Source organism: Haliotis rufescens, unplaced genomic scaffold, assembly GCF_023055435.1.
Source record: "Haliotis rufescens isolate VD_foot unplaced genomic scaffold, xgHalRufe1.0.p SCAF_1, whole genome shotgun sequence".
NCBI classification, from domain to species: domain Eukaryota; kingdom Metazoa; phylum Mollusca; class Gastropoda; order Lepetellida; family Haliotidae; genus Haliotis; species Haliotis rufescens.
Genome location: NW_025963779.1, coordinates 86,329,789 through 86,355,635, shown reverse-complemented (window position 1 = coordinate 86,355,635; position 25,847 = coordinate 86,329,789). Strand labels below are relative to the sequence as shown.

Here is a 25,847-nt window from a genome sequence, read left to right as displayed (position 1 = left end):
AAGGAAGCTATTATTGGTCTCATGTGACTATCTTACCAGAAACTGCGTAGTTATAAAACTGATCGTTGTAAGTCTCTTTGAAAACGTAAAGGAGAACTATTGTCGAATGAAACATTTCTGTACGTGGAATACATTTCATGCCCTAATGAAATGATACAGTACATTACACACGACTGCGTGTTGCACGTGCAATCCATGCGAATTCGTATCGGTTAAAGAATTCGTGTCAGTATATTACCAGGGACATAATGCCAGGAATTGCACACAATGAAACCCACATCAGAGGTCAAATGGTCTCTGCCCACATGTATCACCGAGGAAATGAAATCCGGCTTTGGTTTTCCGAAAACACCCGATTCATTTCGAGTGCTTTGCGGAAGTCATATACACGCATGCGTTGTTGTCAAGATATACAATAATGGCGGTCCATGTGCAGTCTTGTTTACAAAAATGACATCTCTGAGTGTGTTTTGAAGACATGTTGAAGAAATGAATAATTGGTGTTAATGACAAGTATGGATACACTTGGCTGTATTTAAAACTAGTCGAAATGGCGATGGAAAAGCAATATGTCATACGTGAAACTCACACAAGGTCCATCACTGCCCTGGGATACAACCCTGCTCGGCGGGAGATTCTAATGGGATGTGAAGGTAAAATAATGGCATGATGGTGCATAAAATTATGAATGTGGTGACATTGTTATTCACATATCGGTAGTTTTGTACCTCCAGTAGAAGAGACTACACTATGTCAACACGCTGACTTACTATTAGCAGCTGATTAGGCCTTAGAAATAATTTGCACACCTTGTCAAAACAAATTGATGTCAGTAATGTCAAACCGAATGAACACATCGGGTAGGAATACCCAATATTGCCAGGGGTGGTAGAACCCACAATAATACAGAGTCAATTGAAATCAATTATTGTCACTTAAGTTAGACCATGTACTTTGTTGAGTAGATCTTTTTTACCTGTTAACAAAATCAATCAGGCTCCCCATAATATTAGATAACCCCTCATAATTATTTATGCATAATCTATGAACATTAATGAAGTTGACAACAATACAGAATTGAAGTTAGATAAACTGCCAGTGATACAAATTTACTCAAATTGATAACAATCTGCTACTTTTGACACAAGTCTGAAGCCTGAGTTTACTAAAATTCCTTTCAGTCCAGTAAAACCATCTGTAAAACTTCATATGATAACACTAAAATGTACTGAAAATAATGCTCAGAGCCAAGTTCAGGCTATTGGACTCCAAAAGGTTTTTTACACGGTCTTTGATACTAATTGTAAGCAGATCATTATTGTTATAGTTATGCTATAGCAAATATAGTGTCAATCATCCTAATGTTCCTAGCCCAGGATGCAATAAAATAAAAATGAGAAAAACAAAGACAGACTTCCAGTGAATTAATAATTGTTTTAGCTGCAATAATTTTAAGGAATTTTGAGTAAGGTCATGGGGCATTGGGTGGCTTCTTTGTCTAAGGTGCAGCGATTTGCCAGAAACCTATATGATCATGGGTTTCAATACCACATTCACCCTAATTATCGTGATTATGTCAAGAAAATGCCAATTTTTACCATTTGTATATCATTTTGTGTAGGACATAACTACTATTAGTAACTTTTTACTTATCTTGAATGCATATTAGTGTAGCATTGTTTCATTTTTTTGTAGATGGTGTGATCAAGGTATGGGAGGCTGAGAGCGGGAAGTTGTTGTTGACATCAACAGAACATGGGGGATGGGTCACAGACTTCCTCTTCTGGTAACAACAAATCATTACTGTTTTAAAATATGTGTTTTGCAAATCTGATAGTTCTATTTAGACTCATATAGATTTGTGTGCCCATATACTTAACTATTCACCTTTATGTCTTGTTTCCAACAAATTTTTGTTCTGACTAGATTGACATATTTTGACATCTAGGAATATATAGATAGTGAACAAAAGTGTCTTTCCTTGTTATTAAATTTAGACCAGTCCCTATTTATTGTTGATCGTGTGTTCCAGGGCCAGGGCCAAGCTCATGCTGTCAGCTGCCAATGATGGTTTTATTGTTGCGTGGGGGTCCGGTGGTGCGCTATATGACAAGATCCAGGTCAGTCATGTTGTTAGAACACTATACGAATTGCCCTCACAAATATTGATTAGAAGAGAATACATGGAAATCTTCCTTACCCAAGACTACCAAGACAAGCAGGAGCAGCTGCAGTCCTGTAGATCAAGATATTGATGCATCACCACGATCACTAGCTTGATGGGAGTGCAGATCCCTGGCCTAAAATGTGTTTTAAAATTATGTACTTTTATCCCCACCTTTGAAATTTAAGAACATTATATCTTTAATCATTGAGGGGGGCACGGGTGGCCCAGTCGTCTAAGGTGCTGCGATTTGCTGTGCAGAGTTGCATCCCTTGGGCACGCCAGAAACCTATAATTGTGGGTTCGAAGCCAGGATCGCCCTGATTATGTTTCTAGGTTTGTCAGCATCATACCCGTGCTCGTGGGTTTCACCGAACTTTTCCCACAAACTAAACTTCGATCACTTGACATGTTGTCTAACTTCCTTACACTCAATACCTGGAAATTCCAAATAAGGTTTTTTTAAATGAGATTGGTAGGGTCAACTGACAATGGAGTTAACATACAAGTTGATCTTTTGAATGTAAATGGGCCGTGTTATGTATTCACCACCTCTGCTGTTGCCATGGTTTCTGTCGTGGACATTTGTACCAGGTGGATGAGCAGTGATTTGCCTTATATTATAGGATTATTTGGCAAGGGTGCCAAGAACAAAGATGTGTCACTGTACATGGTTGCCATAGCTGGTTGATCCACTGCAAACAGACAGTGACTAGACATGCTAGACTTGGCACAGGACCCACAGAGATATACTGAATCAAGTGCTAAATTACATTGTTTATTAGGTGCTTTGTTACTAATATGTCATTGTTTCCAGCATGTGCAGTGAACCTGACATGACAGTTAATTCTATTGAAACAGTTACAAAAGCCACTACATATACTTTGAGCTTATAGATATCTTAGTGTGTTTTCATCTGTCTGCAAATACTACCCAACCTTCCTGTGTCATTATATTCTATAGGTATTACCATGATTACCATGCACAAGACTCATAGTTTCAGTTTTTTCTGAAATCCATTAATGCAATGAAAGTGGGTTTGAGTTTCTTGTGATCCATTAAATACTGTATACTAATACTACCGTTAGGATTCAGCATGAATGAAATAACTTCGCATGTTTATGTTTTGGGGATTCTCAAAGCTGAGTGGTCAGCATGGTCAGATTAAGCAGTAGATTACATTTTGCTGCATTGCTGAAAACAATATCAAATAGCTTGATTTAAAAGACAATGTGTGTATATCAGTGGTATATAATAATCTACTTCAGTACTTGAAACTCATCATAATTAATTATCTGTCATTTGATTATAGTTTAGTTAATGCTATAAGTATGAAGCCAAGTGTTTGGCACCTTTACCCTGTGTACACACAATTCCTAAAGTAGAGTCTCTACCTCCTCCATGGCTTTCCTCTCTGTGGTTGTTGACAGATTGGTGTGCCTGTGTACTGCCTGGCGCTCAACCCACGGCGCCATCAGCTGGTCTGTGGGGTGAATGGCGGCATCAGAGTGTACAGCCTTGATGAAAGTAAGATGGTCTCAGTTGTTCCCAAATGATCATTTATGTGGCTATTTCAGTTTCTGCACAAGAACATTATCCATATATCTCTTTGTGTCCAAATGTTTTGAGGACCTTGACTAGAAGTGAGTGTATGTCATGGCCTATCTAGTGTTCATCATCTGACTACACATAGTTTGTTTTGATTCTGTCCTTTTTGACAGATAAGCCTAACCATTATTTTGCAATGACAAAAAAAAAAGAAATAATCTGCAATTGATTGACAGTAAAAAACATTTAGCTTTTTTCCAACCAACCCAACAACAATATTTTCCCTACCTTCCCCTGACACATTGACACCTAAGTCTGGAAACAAACAAAGTCTGGAAACAAACAAAATTGGGGTGGGCCAACTGAGTGGATATATATGAAATGTTTCATTTTCAGGATGGTTGGAGTTTGAATTCATCATCCATCTAACATAGTGCACTCCTTTCACTGAAAGGTCAAGCTTTTCACAGATGTTCATTATGCATTTACAATCAAACAAAAGTTTGAGTTCACTGGGGTTCGAGACATCAGGGGAAATTTAGGCTTAATTTTGATACTTCGTTCTCCCAATCTTGTTTGAGACAACCAGGAATTCGACTCATCCTAGTTTTACTGTTTAAGATGACACATCTTTTTTTTAGGCTCCAAATTTGACAGTCAAGTTTTCTGTAAAATGGTATGTTAATATGAAATAAGGTACCGTATTCAACGTAATAAGCGCCCAAGGCAATATTTGCTAATATATTGGCTAGTGAACAATCCCAATTAGCACCCTTTCCGACTTATTTATTCGTGTATAATATGCACTCATGTGTTATATGAACCCTTAATTATGGGCAATTAAATTCTCGAAAATATATCTATTGTGTATAATACGCACAGATTCTTCTTTTATATCATTTCAGGCTGTCAGCATAAACCACAAAATTTACAATCTTTCAACCTCGTTTTTAATCGCACCAAAATTCTGTTCTTATAAGAGCCCCCTATTTCTAATTTTGAGAGTGCCCTGGGCGCTTAAGACGTCGAATACAGTAAGTTGTTAAGGAGTATACTGTAGCAATGTAGTGTGTACAGTACCTGTGTGTTTATGAGGCTGTCTGTTCTAGACAAAGAGTGTGGGCATGTCGTCAACAACCGGGTGCTGTATGTAGCCAGAGAACACACGGATATCGTCAGGAACATTGTGTGTTACGAGTCACGGATATACTCCGCTGGGTAGGTCTTTGTGTTGTTAGGCTTACTCCACAATAATGACAATTCCTACTTTGATTTATCTGTAGAAAGACAGTTGAAGTTATCCTAAATGTTTCTAGGATCCCAATATAATGTTTTCTTGTACCTGAAGTTTACACATGAATGCAGACTCTAGTATCTCCCGGTCAGACGGTGGAATCATAAAGAGCAAACAAAACAAATGAATCATTGGGAATGATCATGATGATTAATATCCTCTGTGTGTGTGTTTGTGCATGTGTGTGTGTGTGTTTGTGTTTGTGCATGTGTGTTTGTGCATGTGTGTGTGTTTGTGCATGTGTGTGTGTTTGTGCATGTGTGTGTGTTTGTGCATGTGTGTGTGTTTGTGCATGTGTGTGCTTGTGCATGTGTGTGCTTGTGCATGTGTGTGTGTGCTTATGCATGTGTGTGTGTTTGTGCATGTGTGTGTGTGTTTGTGCATGTGTGTGTGTGCATGTGTGTTTGTGTATGTGTGTTTGTGCATGTGTGTGTGTGTTTGCGTGTGTGTGTGTGTTTGCGCATGTGTGTTTGTGTATGTTTGTGCATGTGTGTGTGTGTTTGTGCATGTGTGTGTGTGCATGTGTGTGTGTGTTTGTGCATGTGTGTGTGTGTTTGTGCATGTGTGTGTGTTTGTGCATGTGTGTGTGTGTTTGTGTATGTGTGTGTGTTGGTACATGTGTGTGTGTGTTTGTGCATGTGTGTGTGCTTCTGCATGTGTGTGTGTGTGTTTGTGCATGTGTGTGTGTTTGTGCATGTGTGTTTGTGTATGTGTGTGTGTTGGTGCATGTGTGTGTGTGTTTGTGCATGTGTGTGTGTTTGTGCATGTGTGTGTGTGTTTGTGCATGTGTGTGTGTGTTTGTGCATGTCTGTGTCCAACAGTAATCAGCCCCACAGCAGAGTTTCTCAACTAACATGGTCGAGACAAAGAAACTTTCACTATACATATCAAATATTTATGGAGAAGGGTTCAAAATTAGCAATATGTCTGTCAGTCCAGGAGTAGTGAAACTCAACAAGGACTAGTAACGTATCCCTGTGGACTTCCACTTCCACAGTTAGGTAGATGGCAACTCTGTTGCAGATCATTTCCATAGTGAAATAAAACTTAATGTCATAGAGATAGTCTAACCCATGTGCATGTCATCTGCATGACAATGATGCTAAGTATCCCAAGATCCGGGTTACAATAGGGCTTCAGCAACCCATGCTTGCTGTAAAAGGCTTGTCGTAAGAGGCAACTAACAGGGGATCGGGTGGTTATTCACACTGACTTGGTTGATACATGTCATCGTATCCCAATTGCGTTGATCCATGCTCATTATTTGTCAATCACTGGATTGTCTGGTCTCGATTATTAACAGACCGATGTAATATAGCTGGAATGTTGCTGAGTGCAGGGTTAAACAACAAACAAACAAATGCTATGTATTACAAATATTGCATTTCATTCCGCAGCCTAGTGAAAATATAACATAATGTTTACCCTGTGTGCATGTGGTGTGCATGACATCGATGCTGTATCTTACAGGTATGACAAGAAGCTTGTGATATATGACTCGTCCTACACAGGAGACAACAGTCTGGAGGCAGTGTTCATGTGAGTAGTGCTTCCCCAAACTCTACAGTCAACCAGGCTTCAATCACTTACACAGATCTTCTTGTCCTTTTGGATTCTATTTCTGTATCCTTGGATGTATCCTTTGTAAGATGTAGCACAGTCATGTGGCAGTGCCACACGTCCCAGAAATTAAGGTATGTTACATTCATACCTCATCATAAAAATGGCTGTGGACTAGTTGGATGTGACAAATTTATGGCATTTGTGATGTAGTTTTCATCAGTTCCTGGCAGAGGTAGATTGGTGTGTTTGACATGACATTGTCATGTTGTGTTTGACATGACATTGTCATGGTGTGTTTGACATGATCTTGTCATGTTGTGTTTGACATGACATTGTCATGTTGTGTTAGACATGATCTTGTCATATTGTGTTTGACATGACATTGTCATGGTGTGTTAGACATGATCTTGTCATATTGTGTTTGACATGACATTGTCATGGTGTGTTTGACATGATCTTGTCATGTTGTGTTTGACATGATCTTGTCATGTTGTGTTTGACATGACATTGTCATGGTGTGTTAGACATGATCTTGTCATGTTGTGTTTGACATGACATTGTCATGGTGTGTTTGACATGATCTTGTCATGTTGTGTTTGACATGACATTGTCATGGTGTGTTTGACATGATCTTGTCATTGTGTGTTTGACATGATCTTGTCATGTTGTGTTTGACATGACATTGTCATGTTGTGTTAGACATGATCTTGTCATATTGTGTTTGACATGACATTGTCATGGTGTGTTTGACATGACATTGTGATGGTGTATCTGACATGATGTCATGGCATGTTTGACATGACATTGTCATGATGTGTTTGAAATGACATTGTCATGGTGTATTTGAAATGATGTCATGGTGTGTTTGACATGACATTGTCATGATGTGTTTGACATGACATTGTCATGGTGTATTTGACATGGTGTCTTGGTGTGTTTGACATGACATTGTCATGATGTATTTGACATGATGTCATGGTGTTTGACATGATCTTGTCATGATGTGTTTGACATGATGTCATGTGTTTGACATGATATTGATATGGTATTTTACCCAACAGCAACCCGCAGGCTCATGATGCTGGGATATCCTGCCTCCTTCTGGCTCGAGACAACGAGAACAACACATGGTAGGAAATAGGGCGCTTGTTAAACTAGGTCTTACCAATCTTTGACAAACCAGGGTATTAGATCTCCGTTATGAGAAATACACTGGTCCCATTTGCCACCATAGGTTTGTTTGAAGTCCATTTCAAATGACACAACACTAAAATTAGCTGTCCAATCAAATTACACAATCAAATTACACAAGAGATATAATTTCTGTGGAAGGTACTGATGTGTGTGATGAAAATGGGGATGTCACTTCCTCAACAAAACTACATGTATAATGAATGGGAAATTGTCTTAGAACAGAAATTATACACTGGTATGCCTTATTATAACACCAACAAATTAGAGATAGTCCATTATTCCAAGCTGCATTAAGGATTTTCCAGATATTACCAATATTTATTATTTTAAAGCATTATATATAAAATATGGTCTGTGACTTGAGCCACTAGTCGAAAGCCTGAGTCAAGCAAAATTTCTCCTGGTCTAGCAAGATCAGCTAATACTAGTCCATATACTAAAAAAAAAAGTAAAAACTACTGAAAACAATGCTTGGTGAACCGTTTTTGGTATAGACTGGGAAAATATTTGCCATCTAAAACAGAAATGTAGGTTTGTTTTAATTTATCCTCGATTCATTTCTTGATGACATTGTTGTGGGTGCTTGTGTGAGATGGAATGTTCCTCTGTGTCAGGATCTTGACGGGGTCGTTTGACAAGAGTGTGAAGATATGGTCACTTGACGGCAAGCTGGTACACAAACTGGACAACTTCACGGCCACTGTGACCGGCATCTGCTATGTGCCTCGCAACAAGACCGTGTGGGCTGCTGGAGGGATGTCGTATGCCAGCCTCTTTGACCCAAAGTCAGGGGACAACGTAAGTCTCTTCACCAGTCATGCTTGTTCAGTGGTAAATCCATCTTCCAGAGGCAAGGGAGTTAAATGACTGAAAATTTCCAGTTTCCACCCTTGCTGAACTAGGCTGGAATTTCTGGGCTCGATCGTTTGCACCACCAGTGGCTATTACGAGTTATATCCCTTCTATGTCACTCCTATTGACAAATCATATTCCACCTCTCGTATCGCTTGCATTTGCTTCAAACAAACTGGCAGAGCCCAGTCAAGATGATCTTATCGATAGTCAAAATCTATGTTGTGATAAAAAAGGGCCTTACTTTGCGAAGTGCATCAAAACACCTTTATTTATACATAAAAAGATTTGGAAAATATCTGTTATCGTACCAGTTGTATATTTCATTATGTGAGTTCGATATTGGACTATGCATAGCCTCGTTAGTCCAGCCAAAATGTAACTCCATAGTTCCAGCCTAGTTGGGCAAGGCTGGAAACTGGACTTTAGAGTCAGTCAACTCCCTTGCCTCGGCAAGATCTGATAAATCTTAGCTGAGTGTTTTCTTTAGTTGTCTCATCCAGAGTTAGATATCAGTATTTATCTTCACTAGTATGCATGACTGACCTGCTACGTCAGTTGCCATGGTTGTCATCTACCTAATGGTAGCCCTCAAGGAAATGTCACTAGACCTCCCTGAATTTAACTAGTCTCAGACTAACAGACTATGTTAATTTCGAACCCTGTGAGTCATTGGTCGTGGTGCAAACTGTTTCAAAGTAGTCAACAAACTGACAAATTTACTGACAGTCCAGGGGTGCTTTCCAACAGCTGTCTGTCCATGGCCAGTACTATTCTAGGTGGACTTGTACTCATTAAAGCGCCCTATCCTGCTTGTATGGAACTATATTTGAAACTTTATTTTAATTGATTATGCAAATCGTGTTCATGTTATAATTGTACTCTTATCCCAATGCGTCAGTATGGTAATCACAGTGTTTGACTTTGTTGGCTAGTGATCTTCACTGGGAGAGAGTACTATTAAGAACTACTGTCCTGTCTGGCCACATGTATTTACGTTATCACATGACTTGTCTAGGGAATTTGTCACTGCTCTGCTGATATATATTTTCTTATTATTCTTGCAACTTTGATTACCTTTAGAGTTTCAAGAGTTTTCTTTGTATTTCTGGTTTGACCTGTTTTTTGCATATATTTATGACACAATATTTAGTGTTATCTATGTGGTATTCACAGATACTGGCCCTCTCAGGTAAACAGGCGTTATGACAATACTAGCATGGTAGAAGGATGCATGGGACTAATTGGTGCCAGTATTTTGATTATCACATTTTATTTGTTGTACAGTATAGATTTTTATCATGGCATTTCTCTCTCTTGTAATGTTGGGCTTGGTAGGGAAGTAGCTTTTTATCATGTACCAAACTTGGGAGTGTTGTAGCTGTGTGCTTCCGGTAGGCGGACTTGGTAGTGTTGTATCTGTGTGTTTCTGGTAGGCGGATTTGGTATCTGTGTTTCCAGCGTCGGACTTGGTAGTGTTGTAGCTGTGTGTTTCAGGCGTCGGACTTGGTAGTGTTGTAGCTGTGTGTTTCCAGCGTCGGACTTGGTAGTGTTGTAGCTGTGTGTTTCAGGCGTCGGACTTGGTAGTGTTGTAGCTGTGTGTTTCAGGCGTCGGACTTGGTAGTGTTGTAGCTGTGTGTTTCCAGTGTCGGACTTGGTAGTGTTGTAACTGTGTGTTTATGGTAGTTGGACTTGGTAGTGTTGTAGCTGTGTGTTTCTGGTAGTCGGATTTGGTATCTGTGTTTCCAGCGTCGGACTTGGTAGTGTTGTAGATGTGTGTTTCCGGCGTCGGACTTGGTAGTGTTGTAGCTGTGTGTTTCCAGTGTCGGACTTGGTAGTGTTGTAGCTGTGTGTTTCTGGTAGTCGGATTTGGTAGCTGTGTGTGTCCGGTGTCGGACTTGGTAGTGTTGTAGTTGTGTGTTTGCAGTAGGCGGACTTGGTATTGTTTTAGCTGTGTGTTTACTGTAGTCGGATTTGGTAGCTGTGTGTGTCCGGTGTCGGACTTGGTAGTGTTGTAGCTGCTTGTTTCCGGTAGTCGGACTTGGTAGTGTTGTAGCTGTGTGTTTACAGTAGTCGGACTTGGTAGCTGTGTGTGTCCGTTGTCGGACTTGGTGGCATTGTAGCTGTGTATCCGGTAGGCAGACTTGGTAGTGTTGTAGCTGTGTGTTTCCGGTAGTCATACTTGGTAGTGGAGTAGCTATGTGTTTCCAGGTGTCGGACTTGGTAGCTGTGTGTGTCCGTTGTCGGACTTGGTAGTGTTGTAGCTGTGTGTTTCCAGTAGTTGGACTTTGTAGTATTGTAGCTGTGTGTTTCCGGTAGTCGGACTTGGTATCTGTGTGTGTCCGTTGTCGGACTTGGTAGTGTTGTAGCTGCGTGTTTCCAGTCGTCGGACTTGGAAGGGTTGTAGCTGCGTGTTTCCGGTAGTTGGACTTGGTAGTATTGTAGCTGTGTGTTTAAAGGTGTCAGTCTTGGTAGTTGGACTTGGTAGTATTTAAAGGTGTCGGACTTGGTAGTGTTGTAGCTGTGTGTTTCCGGTAGTCGGACTTGGTAGCTGTGTGTGTCGGTTGTCGGACTTGGTAGTGTTGTAGCTTCGTGTTTCCGGTAGTTGGACTTGGTAGTATTGTAGCTGTGTGTTTAAAGGTGTCAGTTTTGGTAGTTATGTAGCTCTGTGTGTTCATGTGTTAAGGTGTGGGACCTGTAGCTACATGTGTGTTGAACTGCTGGACTTGTAGCTACATGTGTGTTCAGCTGTTGGACTTGTAGCTATATGTGTGTTCAGCTGTTGGACTTGTAGCTATATGTGTGTTCAGCTGCTGACTTGTAGCTTTTCAAGTATAGGACTTGTAGATCTATGTGTGTTGAGTGGTAGGACCTGTAGCTGTGTGTTGAGTTGTAGGACTTGTAGCTGTGTGTGTTCATGTGTTGGACCTGTAGCTGTGTGTGTTCATGTGTTCAGGTGTCAGACTTCATTGGAACGTTCCAGAACCAGGAGGAGGAGAAGTACCAGCTGCATCTGCTCCAGTTCTTCCCGGAACTCAACCAGGTCGTGGGTCAGTAGCTGCTGCTGCCACTCAACACTTAGCCAGGCAGACATTGGGTCCCTTGACTAGGCCTGAGCCAAACTAACTCTGGCATGTCAATTAAAACAAATTCTGCCCTTTCATTTGACAAGCAGACAAATAGATACAGACACATTTTTAATGATCATTTGAACACTTTGTTCTTGTAATGTCTTTGGAAAGTGTGACTGCATTTCTGTGATGGAATGTCTTTACCACAGTCATGATGATATCGTCTGTTTTGAAGTGCTTATTTCTTCAAGAAAATACTTTCCATGCTATATTGACATCTGAAGATATTGATGCTAAACGACTTTAAGTAGCTGTTTAAGTTGATATTTCCAAGTGTTGCCATGGTTGAAGTGAATGTTACAACAGACAACACTGTGGTAGAGAGTGTACCAAGTACTCTGTCCCTATGATCAATGATCCTGATGTATGTGCTATTGGGTCATCTGATCCAGAGAAACATATGCAGAAGTTCTGCCACAACTGACTATATGTTCTGTCACTGCTTGTCAGGAAGGTTTTCCAAATGAATAAAGTAATATACATGATAGATTTACCGGAGGTCGTTGTTAAGATATGTAAGATGTGATGTCACATGTTTGATATAAACTGACCGCAACTTTATTTTGTATGTGATGGCTGATTTTGAAAGATTCACTATTTATTGAATGAATTTAACATACCGGTGTACATGGAATGGCGCACTGAGTGAATATGCAGGAAACATTGAGGATGTATTTTTAGACAGCTCAGTTGTCTAAGGCTCTGTAATTTGCTGTGCAGAGTTGCATACCTTGGGGACGCCAGAAACCTATGATCGTGGGTTCTAATTCCGGTTCGCCCTGATTATGTTTCTAGGTTTGTCAGCACCATACCCGAGCTTGTGGTCTCACCAAAGTGGTAAACGTCTGAGACCTGTATTACTTCAGGCTTTCCTCCCACACCAAGATGGCACGCCATGATATAACTGGAATACTGTTAAAAGAGGCGTTAAACCCAACTCTCTCAATTTTAGACTTGGGTTAGAAATGGTCCCAAGCTACATGTGCTCGTCATAAGAGGTGACTAATTGGATCAGGGGACACAGTACTACACTGTGGATGTCTGTGTTTCAGCGTCCACCAGTAGGCGCCACCTGGTGGTGTGGAAGTATCACTCGTCCGGCTGCATCACAGCTCTCAAGTGCAAAGCTCCACTGGAGAGTCTTTGTTATAGTAAGTGTCTCCATTACACCAGTCTCAACATAATATGTAGAGACAGCTGCTTCATTGTGGAGCCTAGACAACATGGCAGATGTTTTGTGGAGGTCCAGGGTTGTCCAGAGTGTCTGTTCTAAGAAGTCTTTCTTTACAGTACATATGCAGCAATTTTGTCAGAGATATAGTCTTACATTTCTTTCATCATTCTTAAATAGGGTGTTCATTCCCATATCAAATATGGAAAGAAATTTGGGTGGTTGGTTAGCCTGGGAGGCAAAGCTTGTGATCTCCATGTTAAAGACAATTCTCCATATGGGTACAATGTGTGAAGTCCATTCCATTGTTATATTGGTGGGATGTCGCTAACAGTGGCATGAGGCATACTGACTGAAGTCTAAAGAGCAATCTGTAACACTGGAACTATATGACTTCACGGCTGTAAAATAAATAAGCTTATAGTTTGATGTGTTTGATTGTGTGCCTGCAGCTCGTAAGGTGCCAATCCTCATCTTCTCCGGGGACAACGAAGGTGTAATAATGAAGTGGGAGAGGATGCAGTCCAACCATTTCATGTATAGGTACGTTCCTATCAGCTTATACCACAGTGTCTGAAGTTTAAGGGGCGGTGGGGTAGCCTCGTGGTTAATGCATTTGATCATCACGCCAAAGACCCGGGTTTGATTCCCCACATGGTTACAATGTGTGAAGCCCATTTCTGGTGTCCCCCGCCATGATATTGCGGTAATATTGCTAAAAGCGGCGTAAAACCATACTCACTCACTGAAATTTATCATGCAATGGTAGGTTGATGTCAGTTTTTATACCACTAGGGTGAGTTATGTCCATTGTTTTGACTGGTTTGTAACAACCCACTACTGCCAAGGTTGGACGATTCAATTCAGACGAGAGGGGCGCAAGTCTTGGTTCCCCGTTTTGCATTTTCGCTTAAAGTGCATCACCGTCATTGCCCATGTGGTCCAAGTCGGTTAGATCCCTCGAGAGTTGAACACTCATACCACCCTTGAGGTGGGTGCTAACCTATAACTGTGCTGTCAGAAGTAATGCTTGTTAGGATGTTTGACAGCTGCTTTTTCTGTGTCCTGTTCTGACGGTGACACTGATGCTACTTTCCCCGCAGTAAGGAGCTGTTCCTTCTGAGTGACTCCAAGCTGAAGAAGAAGCGTCGGGCAGGAAGTAAGGCCAGGGAGCTGATGATCGAGCAGCAGATGCTGTCACAGATTCTTCCTCCATCAAGTCGGACCGAAACTGCCAGCTCACAGAAGTCCAGCAACAAGAACATCACCAGTCACTATGCCTTCAATAAGCCCATGATACCTCCTGTGAGTATACATCACCAGGCACTATGCCTTCAATAAGCCAATGATACCTCATGTGAGTATACATCACCAGGCACTATGCCTTCAATAAGCCAATGATACCTCCTGTGAGTATACATCACCAGGCACTATGCCTTCAATAAGCCCATGATACCTCCTGTGAGTATACATCACCAGGCACCATGCCTTCAATAAGCCCATGATACCTCCTGTGAGTTACATCACCAGGACCAAACCTTCAATAAGCCCATGGTACCTCCAGTGAGTATACATCACCAGGCACTATGCCTTCAATAAGCCAATGGTACCTCCAGTGAGTATACATCACCAGGCACTATGCCTTCAATAAGCCCATGGTACCTCCAGTGAGTATACGTCACCAGGCACTATGCCTTCAATAGGCCAATGATACCTCCAGTGAGTATACATCACCAGGCACTATGCCTTCAATAAGCCCATGATACCTCCTGTGAGTATACATCACCAGGCACTATGCCTTCAATAAGCCAATGATACCTCATGTGAGTATACATCACCAGGCACCATGCCTTCAATAAGCCCATGGTACCTCCAGTGAATATACATCACCAGGCACTATGCCTTCAATAAGCCCATGATACCTCCAGTGAGTATACATCACCAGGCACTAGTGGGACACAGGTGGCTCCGTCATCTATAGCACTATTATTCACTGTGCATCACTTGGATGTGTTAAACCAAGATCATGGGTGCAAATCCTGAATCGCCTTGATTATGTTTCTAGGGGTTTTGTGTCCTTGAGTTGGAAATGTCTAAGACTTACTTCAGTCCAGGCCCTCGTCCTTGAAGCAGCCTCTTTTGTAATTTCCTGACAGTATAAATGAATTCATTGTCAAGCGATCGCATCTATTTTTATGTTTTTTTATAATTTAAATGAATTCATTATCAAGACCATTTGTTTGTTTTTCAGGTGTCAACTCACAACCATCCCAACACGACAATACTCAAGATAGTGTTTGTGGAGAGTTTGGACTTCATCCTCGCAGCCTCCGAGGACAGCAATATCTGTGAGTGGTTAGGGCTAAAAGTGTTGTCTTGTTAGATATTAGACCTTGTCAGGTTAATTACAGGAGTTTGACAAGAATGTGCAGATACTGATGTTGATGTTGTTGTTGATGTTGCAGATGTCTGGGGGTTTGACGAGGCTGCGGTTAAGGTGTTGATGTTGTTGTTGATGTTGCAGATGTCTGGGGGTTTGACGAGGCTGCGGTTGAGGTGCTACGGAACATGAAGCCTCAGGACCTGGAGGCTCTCATCAACAAGTACGCAGTGTTGCTGGACTCCGCCTCCGAGCTGCTGCCCAAGAACACCACCCAGAAGAGGGTCAGTGTCCCCACACATATGTAGCAGTGGGTCAGTGTCCCCACACATATGTAGCAGTGGGTCAGTGTCCCCACACATATGTAGCAGTGGGTCAGTGTCCCCACACATATGTAGCAGTGGGTCAGTGTCCCCACACGTGTTGTAGCAGTGGGTCAGTGTCCCCACACGTGTTGTAGCAGAGGTTCAGTGTCCCCACACATGTTGTAGCAGTGGGTCAGTGTTCCCACACACATGTTGTAGCAATGGGTCAGTGGGTCAGTGTCCCCACACATATTGTAGCAGTGGGTCAGTGTCCCCACACACGTTGTAGCAATGGGTCAGTGGGTCAGTGTCCCCACACGTTGTAGCAGTGGGTCAGTGTCCCCACACATGTTGTAGCAGTGGGTCAGTGTCCCCACACGTGTTGTAGCAGAGGTTCAGTGTCCCCACACATGTTGTAGCAGTGGGTCAGTGTTCCCACACACATGTTGTAGCAATGGGTCAGTGGGTCAGTGTCCCCACACATATTGTAGCAGTGGGTCAGTGTCCCCACACACGTTGTAGCAATGGGTCAGTGGGTCAGTGTCCCCACACGTTGTAGCAGTGGGTCAGTGTCCCCACACATGTTGTAGCAGTGGGTCAGTGTCCCCACACATGTTGTAGCAGTGGGTCAGTGTCCCCACACATGTTGTAGCAGTGGGTCAGTGTCCCCACACATGTTGTAGCAGTGGGTCAGTGTCCCCACACATGTCGTAGCAGTGGGTCAGTGTCCCCACACATGTTGTAGCAGTGGGTCAGTGTCCCCACACATGTCGTAGCAGTGGGTCAGTGTCCCCACACATGTTGTAGCAGTGGGTCAGTGTCCCCACACATGTTGTAGCAGTGGGTCAGTGTCCCCACACATGTCGTAGCAGTGGGTCAGTGTCCCCACACATGTTGTAGCAGTGGGTCAGTGTCCCCACACATGTCGTAGCAGTGGGTCAGTGTCCCCACACATGTTGTAGCAGTGGGTCAGTGTTCCCACACATGTCGTAGCAGTGGGTCAGTGTTCCCACACATGTTGTAGCAGTGGGTCAGTGTCCCCACACATGTTGTAGCAGTGGGTCAGTGGGTCAGTGTCCCCACACATGTTGTAGCAATGGGTCAGTGGGTCAGTGTCCCCACACATGTTGTAGCAGTGGGTCAGTGTCCCCTCACATGTCGTAGCAGTGGGTCAGTGTCCCCACACATGTTGTAGCAGTGGGTCAGTGTCCCCTCACATGTCGTAGCAGGGGGTCAGTGTCCCCACACATGTTGTAGCAGTGGGTCAGTGTCCCCTCACATATGTAGCAGTGGGTCAGTGTCCCCACACATGTCGTAGCAGTGGGTCAGTGGGTCAGTGTCCCCACACATATGTAGCAGAGGTTCAGTGTCCCCACACATGTTGTAGCAGTGGGTCAGTGTTCCCACACACATGTTGTAGCAATGGGTCAGTGGGTCAGTGTCCCCACACATATTGTAGCAGTGGGTCAGTGTCCCCACACACGTTGTAGCAATGGGTCAGTGGGTCAGTGTCCCCACACGTTGTAGCAGTGGGTCAGTGTCCCCACACATGTTGTAGCAGTGGGTCAGTGTCCCCACACATGTTGTAGCAGTGGGTCAGTGTTCCCACACATGTTGTAGCAGTGGGTCAGTGTCCCCACACATGTTGTAGCAGTGGGTCAGTGTCCCCACACATGTTGTAGCAGTGGGTCAGTGTCCCCACACATGTCGTAGCAGTGGGTCAGTGTCCCCACACATGTTGTAGCAGTGGGTCAGTGTTCCCACACATGTCGTAGCAGTGGGTCAGTGTTCCCACACATGTTGTAGCAGTGGGTCAGTGTCCCCACACATGTTGTAGCAGTGGGTCAGTGTCCCCTCACATGTCGTAGCAGTGGGTCAGTGTCCCCACACATGTTGTAGCAGTGGGTCAGTGTCCCCTCACATGTTGTAGCAGTGGGTCAGTGTCCCCACACATGTTGTAGCAGTGGGTCAGTGTCCCCACACACGTTGTAGCAATGGGTCAGTGGGTCAGTGTCCCCACACATGTTGTAGCAGTGGGTCATGGTCTCCACACATGTTGTAGCAGTGGGTCATGGTCCCCACACATGTTGTAGCAGTGGGTCATGGTCCCCACACATGTTGTAGCAGTGGGTCAGTGTCCCCACACATGTTGTAGCAGTGGGTCAGTGTCCCCACACATGTTGTAGCAGTGGGTCAGTGTCCCCACACATGTTGTAGCAGTGGGTCATGGTCCCCACACATGTTGTAGCAGTGGGTCATGGTCCCCACACATGTTGTAGCAGTGGGTCAGTGTCCCCACACATGTTGTAGCAGTGGGTCAGTGTCCCCTCACATGTTGTAGCAGTGGGTCATGGTCCCCACACATGTTGTAGCAGTGGGTCAGTGTCCCCACACATGTTGTAGCAGTGGGTCAGTGTCCCCACACATGTTGTAGCAGTGGGTCAGTGTCCCCACACATGTTGTAGCAGTGGGTCAGTGTCCCCTCACATGTTGTAGCAGTGGGTCATGGTCCCCACACATGTTGTAGCAGGTCAGTGTGTTGTAGCATTTTGCCTGGTAAGGGTAACTTCATATACGGATCATACAGAACTATTTCCAAATACTGTACGTCCTAGACAAACATATGACAAGAAATGTTTGCATGTTCCCTTGTAACAGTCCAGACCACTTGTTTACTTTCAGGAGAGTGACTCCGTGACAAACCGCGTGGCCGGGTTCGTGTGCAAGTTTGTGTTCTCGGAGCACATGAGTTGTGTGACCAGCCTGGTGGCGGTGGGCCGGGAGCACGGACAGAACAGCACATACGTTGTGAGTAGGAGAGCTGCTTCTCAGGGGGGGGGAAGAACTTTGAAATACAGTGTAACTGAACATCAGATTCCATACACCACCTTTAGGTGGCATCCAAACTCTCCAGAATATGATCCTTATCTTAAAACATGTTCCAATAATAATTGACAATATGATGCTTTGTAGTTCAACTGATCATCAATCATGCAGGAGGCCATCTGACATCAACTAGCAAGTCAAGTTTTTTGTGAAAATCTTTGTCCTTTCATTTGAGGCAAAAACTAGTTAAAGTGACTTCAGAAAGGGGCCCTCCAGGGGTTGTCCTTTGACAAAGAGGCCCTCCAGGGCTGCTTCTTTGATCGAGGCCTTCTGACGGTTTGTTTCACAATATCAATCTGTTTGTTCGGCCAGCTATTGAGCATTGCCTGACTTTCTGTATATAGTTTAACATAAAAAAATACTTGTCTTTTTACACCCGTTGGAATATACTTTTTGCTGTCGTGAAAAGTAGGATGTTCTTGTTACAGCTGAGCGGTGGCTGGGACCGGAGGATCTGTATCTGGGACCTGGAGAAGGGACGGTGTGTATTGCCACATCTTCATTGTCACTTTCTTCTTCTTCATCACATTCTGAATCTGAGTTGCATCCCTTAGGCATGCCGGAAACCTATGATTGAGAGTTTGAATCCCGGTTTGCCCCAATTATGTTTCTAGGTTTGTCAGCACCATACCCGTGCTCTAGGTTTTCACCGAAGTGGTAAACGTCTGAGACCTGCATCACTTCGGGCTTTCCTCCCACGTTAAGCTGACCCGCTGTGATATAACCGGAATAATATTAAAAGCGACATTAAACCCAATTCACTCACTCACTCATTCTTAATCTTCATCTTCATCACCTTCATCACAACACCTTCTTTTATTTCATTAATTGGAATAAAAAATTCAGTTTTGGATCATCTTTCCATTTTCCATTTGATTACAAAATGTTCCTTTATCAATATATAGCAGTCCATGAAGGGATGTTTTCACTTTTCAGACTCCATGACAACTTCCGGGCAGCGAACTCTGCTCATGGTCAAGACAACATGGAGCTGGCATGTGACGGTGTCATCCTCTGTATGGACTACTCCCCCAGCAAGTAGGTGTATCTATAGTAAACATGATCACCCGGTGTCATCCTCTGTATGGACTACTCCCAGCAAGTAGGTGTATCTATAGTAAACATGATCACCCGGTGTCATCCTCTGTATGGACTACTCCCCTAGCAAGTAGGTGTATCTATAGTAAACATGATCACCCGGTATCATCCTCTGTATGGACTACTCCCCCAGCAAGTAGGTGTATCTATAGTAAACATGATCACCCGGTGTCATCCTCTGTATGGACTACTCCCCCAGCAAGTAGGTGTATCTATAGTAAACATGATCACCCGGTGTCATCCTCTGTATGAACTACTCCCCCAGCAAGTAGGTGTATCTATAGTAAACATGATCACCCGGTGCCATCCTCTGTATGGACTACTCCCCCAGCAAGTAGGTGTATCTATAGTAAACATGATCACCCGGTGTCATCCTCTGTATGGACTACTCCCCCAGCAAGTAGGTGTATCTATAGTAAACATGATCACCCGGTGTCATCCTCTGTATGGACTACTCCCCCAGCAAGTAGGTGTATCTATAGTAAACATGATCACCCAGTGTCATCCTCTGTATGGACTACTCCCCCAGCAAGTAGGTGTATCTATAGTAAACATGATCACCTGGTGTCATCCTCTGTATGGACTACTCCCCCAGCAAGTAAGTGTATCTATAGTAAACATGATCACCTGGTGTCATCCTCTGTATGGACTACTCCCCCATCAAGTAGGTGAATCTATAGTAAACATGATCACCCGGTGTCATCCTCTGTATGGACTACTCCCCCAGCAAGTAGGTGTATCTATAGTAAACATGATCACCTGGTGTCATCCTCTGTATGGACTACTCCCCCAGCAAGTAGGTGTATCTATAGTAAACATGATCACCCGGTGTCATCCTCTGTATGGACTACTCCCCCAGCAAGTAGGTGTATCTATAGTAAACATGATCACCTGGTGTCATCCTCTGTATGGACTACTCCCCCAGCAAGTAAGTGTATCTATAGTAAACATGATCACCTGGTGTCATCCTCTGTATGGACTACTCCCCCATCAAGTAGGTGAATCTATAGTAAACATGATCACCCGGTGTCATCCTCTGTATGGACTACTCCCCCAGCAAGTAGGTGTATCTATAGTAAACATGATCACCTGGTGTCATCCTCTGTATGGACTACTCCCCCAGCAAGTAGGTGTATTTATAGTCAACATGATCACCCGGTGTCATCCTCTGTATGGACTACTCCCCCAGCAAGTAGGTGTATCTATAGTAAACATGATCACCCGGTGTCATCCTCTGTATGGACTACTCCCCCAGCAAGTAGGTGTATCTATAGTAAACATGATCACCTGGTGTCATCCTCTGTATGGACTACTCCCCCAGCAAGTAGGTGTATCTATAGTAAACATGATCACCCGGTGTCATCCTCTGTATGGACTACTCCCCCAGCAAGTAGGTGTATCTATAGTAAACATGATCACCCGGTGTCATCCTCTATATGGACTACTACCCCAGCAAGTAGGTGTATCTATAGTAAACATGATCACCTGGTGTCATCCTCTGTATGGACTACTCCCCCAGCAAGTAGGTGTATCTATAGTAAACATGATCACCTGGTGTCATCCTCTGTATGGACTACTACCCCAGCAAGTAGGTGTATCTATAGTAAACATGATCACCTGGTGTCATCCTCTGTATGGACTACTCCCCCAGCAAGTAGGTGTATCTATAGTAAACATGATCACCTGGTGTCATCCTCTGTATGGACTACTCCCCCAGCAAGTAGGTGTATCTATAGTAAACATGATCACCCGGTGTCATCCTCTGTATGGACTACTACCCCAGCAAGTAGGTGTATCTATAGTAAACATGATCACCTGGTGTCATCCTCTGTATGGACTACTCCCCAAGCAAGAAGGTGTATCTATAGTAAACATGATTACCTTGTGTCATCCTCTGTATGGACTACTCCCCCAGCAAGTAGGTGTATCTATAGTAAACATGATCACCTGGTGTCATCCTCTGTATGGACTACTCCCCCAGCAAGTAGGTGTATCTATAGTAAACATGATTACCTTGTGTCATCCTCTGTATGGACTACTCCCCCAGCAAGTAGGTGTATCTATAGTAAACATGATCACCTGGTGTCATCCTCTGTATGGACTACCCCCCCAGCAAGTAGGTGTATCTATAGTAAACATGACCACCTGGTGTCATCCTCTGTATGGACTACTCCCCCAGCAAGTAGGTGTATCTATAGTAAACATGATCACCCGGTGTCATCCTCTGTATGGACTACTCCCCCAGCAAGTAGGTGTATCTATAGTAAACATGATCACCCGGTGTCATCCTCTGTATGGACTACTCCCCCAGCAAGTAGGTGTATCTATAGTAAACATGATCACCCGGTGTCATCCTCTGTATGGACTACTACCCCAGCAAGTAGGTGTATCTATAGTAAACATGATCACCTGGTGTCATCCTCTGTATGGACTACTACCCCAGCAAGTAGGTGTATCTATAGTAAACATGATTACCTTGTGTCATCCTCTGTATGGACTACTCCCCCAGCAAGTAGGTGTATCTATAGTAAACATGATTACCTTGTGTCATCCTCTGTATGGACTACTCCCCCAGCAAGTAGGTGTATCTATAGTAAACATGATCACCTGGTGTCATCCTCTGTATGGACTACTCCCCCAGCAAGTAGGTGTATCTATAGTAAACATGATCACCTGGTGACATCCTCTGTATGGACTACTCCCCCAGCAAGTAGGTGTATCTATAGAAAACATGATCACCCGGTGTCATCCTCTGTATGGACTACTCCCCCAGCAAGTAGGTGTATCTATAGTAAACATGATCACCTGGTGTCATCCTCTGTATGGACTACTCCCCGAGCAAGTAGGTGTATCTATAGTAAACATGATCACCCGGTGTCATCCTCTGTATGGACTACTACCCCAGCAAGTAGGTGTATCTATAGTAAACATGATCACCTGGTGTCATCCTCTGTATGGACTACTCCCCCAGCAAGTAGGTGTATCTATAGAAAACATGATCACCCGGTGTCATCCTCTGTATGGACTACTCCCCCAGCAAGTAGGTGTATCTATAGTAAACATGACCACCTGGTGTCATCCTCTGTATGGACTACTCCCCCAGCAAGTAGGTGTATCTATAGAAAACATGATCACCCGGTGTCATCCTCTGTATGGACTACTCCCCCAGCAAGTAGGTGTATCTATAGTAAACATGATCACCCGGTGTCATCCTCTGTATGGACTACTACCCCAGCAAGTAGGTGTATCTATAGTAAACATGATCACCTGGTGTCATCCTCTGTATGGACTACTCCCCAAGCAAGAAGGTGTATCTATAGTAAACATGATTACCTTGTGTCATCCTCTGTATGGACTACTCCCCCAGCAAGTAGGTGTATCTATAGTAAACATGATCACCTGGTGTCATCCTCTGTATGGACTAATCCCCCAGCAAGTAGGTGTATCTATAGTAAACATGATTACCTTGTGTCATCCTCTGTATGGACTACTCCCCCAGCAAGTAGGTGTATCTATAGTAAACATGATCACCTGGTGTCATCCTCTGTATGGACTACCCCCCCAGCAAGTAGGTGTATCTATAGTAAACATGACCACCTGGTGTCATCCTCTGTATGGACTACTCCCCCAGCAAGTAGGTGTATCTATAGTAAACATGATCACCCGGTGTCATCCTCTGTATGGACTACTCCCCCAGCAAGTAGGTGTATCTATAGTAAACATGATCACCCGGTGTCATCCTCTGTATGGACTACTACCCCAGCAAGTAGGTGTATCTATAGTAAACATGATCACCCGGTGTCATCCTCTGTATGGACTACTACCCCAGCAAGTAGGTGTATCTATAGTAAACATGATCACCTGGTGTCATCCTCTGTATGGACTACTACCCCAGCAAGTAGGTGTATCTATAGTAAACATGATTACCTTGTGTCATCCTCTGTATGGACTACTCCCCCAGCAAGTAGGTGTATCTATAGTAAACATGATCACCTGGTGTCATCCTCTGTATGGACTACTCCCCCAGCAAGTAGGTGTATCTATAGTAAACATGATTACCTTGTGTCATCCTCTGTATGGACTACTCCCCCAGCAAGTAGGTGTATCTATAGTAAACATGATCACCTGGTGTCATCCTCTGTATGGACTACTCCCCCAGCAAGTAGGTGTATCTATAGTAAACATGATCACCTGGTGACATCCTCTGTATGGACTACTCCCCCAGCAAGTAGGTGTATCTATAGAAAACATGATCACCCGGTGTCATCCTCTGTATGGACTACTCCCCCAGCAAGTAGGTGTATCTATAGTAAACATGACCACCTGGTGTCATCCTCTGTATGGACTACTCCCCCAGCAAGTAGGTGTATCTATAGAAAACATGATCACCCGGTGTCATCCTCTGTATGGACTACTCCCCCAGCAAGTAGGTGTATCTATAGTAAACATGATCACCTGGTGACATCCTCTGTATGGACTATTCCCCCAGCAAGTAGGTGTATCTATAGTAAACATGATCACCTGGTGTCAACCTCTGTATGGACTACTCCCCCAGCAAGTAGGTGTATCTATAGTAAACATGATCACCCGGTGTCATCCTCTGTATGGACTACTCCCCCAGCAAGTAGGTGTATCTATAGTAAACATGATCACCTGGTGTCATCCTCTGTATGGACTACTCCCCCAGCAAGTAGGTGTATCTATAGTAAACATGATCACCCGGTGTCATCCTCTGTATGGACTACTCCCCCAGCAAGTAGGTGTATCTATAGTAAACATGATCACCTGGTGTCATCCTCTGTATGGACTACTCCCCCAGCAAGTAGGTGTATCTATAGTAAACATGATCACCCGGTGTCATCATCTGTATGGACTACTCCCCCAGCAAGTAGGTGTATCTATAGTAAACATGATCACCTGGTGTCATCCTCTGTATGGACTACTCCCCCAGCAAGTAGGTGTATCTATAGTAAACATGATCACCTGGTGTCATCCTCTGTATGGACTACTCCCCCAGCAAGTAGGTGTATCTATAGTAAACATGATCACCCGGTGTCATCCTCTGTATGGACTACTCCCCCAGCAAGTAGGTGTATCTATAGTAAACATGATCACCCGGTGTCATCCTCTATATGGACTACTACCCCAGCAAGTAGGTGTATCTATAGTAAACATGATCACCTGGTGTCATCCTCTGTATGGACTACTCCCCCAGCAAGTAGGTGTATCTATAGTAAACATGATCACCTGGTGTCATCCTCTGTATGGACTACTACCCCAGCAAGTAGGTGTATCTATAGTAAACATGATCACCTGGTGTCATCCTCTGTATGGACTACTCCCCCAGCAAGTAGGTGTATCTATAGTAAACATGATCACCTGGTGTCATCCTCTGTATGGACTACTCCCCCAGCAAGTAGGTGTATCTATAGTAAACATGATCACCCGGTGTCATCCTCTGTATGGACTACTACCCCAGCAAGTAGGTGTATCTATAGTAAACATGATCACCTGGTGTCATCCTCTGTATGGACTACTCCCCAAGCAAGAAGGTGTATCTATAGTAAACATGATTACCTTGTGTCATCCTCTGTATGGACTACTCCCCCAGCAAGTAGGTGTATCTATAGTAAACATGATCACCCGGTGTCATCCTCTGTATGGACTACTACCCCAGCAAGTAGGTGTATCTATAGTAAACATGATTACCTTGTGTCATCCTCTGTATGGACTACTCCCCCAGCAAGTAGGTGTATCTATAGTAAACATGATCACCTGGTGTCATCCTCTGTATGGACTACCCCCCCAGCAAGTAGGTGTATCTATAGTAAACATGACCACCTGGTGTCATCCTCTGTATGGACTACTCCCCCAGCAAGTAGGTGTATCTATAGTAAACATGATCACCCGGTGTCATCCTCTGTATGGACTACTCCCCAAGCAAGTAGGTGTATCTATAGTAAACATGATCACCCGGTGTCATCCTCTGTATGGACTACTACCCCAGCAAGTAGGTGTATCTATAGTAAACATGATCACCCGGTGTCATCCTCTGTATGGACTACTACCCCAGCAAGTAGGTGTATCTATAGAAAACATGATCACCCGGTGTCATCCTCTGTATGGACTACTCCCCCAGCAAGTAGGTGTATCTATAGTAAACATGATCACCTGGTGTCATCGTCTGTATGGACTACTCCCCCAGCAAGTAGGTGTATCTATAGTAAACATGATCACCTGGTGTCATCCTCTGTATGGACT

General features: G+C 43.7%; 1 protein-coding gene across 1 annotated transcript in view; it reads left to right on the top strand.

Annotated features, from left to right (window-relative positions):
- The first annotated feature begins 385 nt into the window (after positions 1 to 385).
- LOC124147097 (uncharacterized WD repeat-containing protein alr3466-like) overlaps positions 386 to 25,847 on the top strand; it is a 31,040-nt gene continuing 5,578 nt past the window's right edge. Inside the window, exons 1-17 of the mRNA XM_048402835.1 lie at positions 386 to 653; positions 1,696 to 1,786; positions 2,033 to 2,120; positions 3,595 to 3,691; positions 4,822 to 4,930; positions 6,477 to 6,545; positions 7,631 to 7,699; positions 8,378 to 8,561; positions 11,572 to 11,665; positions 12,799 to 12,897; positions 13,370 to 13,460; positions 14,021 to 14,222; positions 15,169 to 15,265; positions 15,442 to 15,581; positions 18,285 to 18,410; positions 18,917 to 18,969; positions 19,425 to 19,526. Of these exons, the coding sequence (XP_048258792.1) occupies positions 551 to 653; positions 1,696 to 1,786; positions 2,033 to 2,120; positions 3,595 to 3,691; positions 4,822 to 4,930; positions 6,477 to 6,545; positions 7,631 to 7,699; positions 8,378 to 8,561; positions 11,572 to 11,665; positions 12,799 to 12,897; positions 13,370 to 13,460; positions 14,021 to 14,222; positions 15,169 to 15,265; positions 15,442 to 15,581; positions 18,285 to 18,410; positions 18,917 to 18,969; positions 19,425 to 19,526 (1,814 nt within the window). The 5' untranslated portion in view covers positions 386 to 550. The remainder of the gene's footprint in view (positions 654 to 1,695; positions 1,787 to 2,032; positions 2,121 to 3,594; positions 3,692 to 4,821; positions 4,931 to 6,476; positions 6,546 to 7,630; positions 7,700 to 8,377; positions 8,562 to 11,571; positions 11,666 to 12,798; positions 12,898 to 13,369; positions 13,461 to 14,020; positions 14,223 to 15,168; positions 15,266 to 15,441; positions 15,582 to 18,284; positions 18,411 to 18,916; positions 18,970 to 19,424; positions 19,527 to 25,847) is intronic.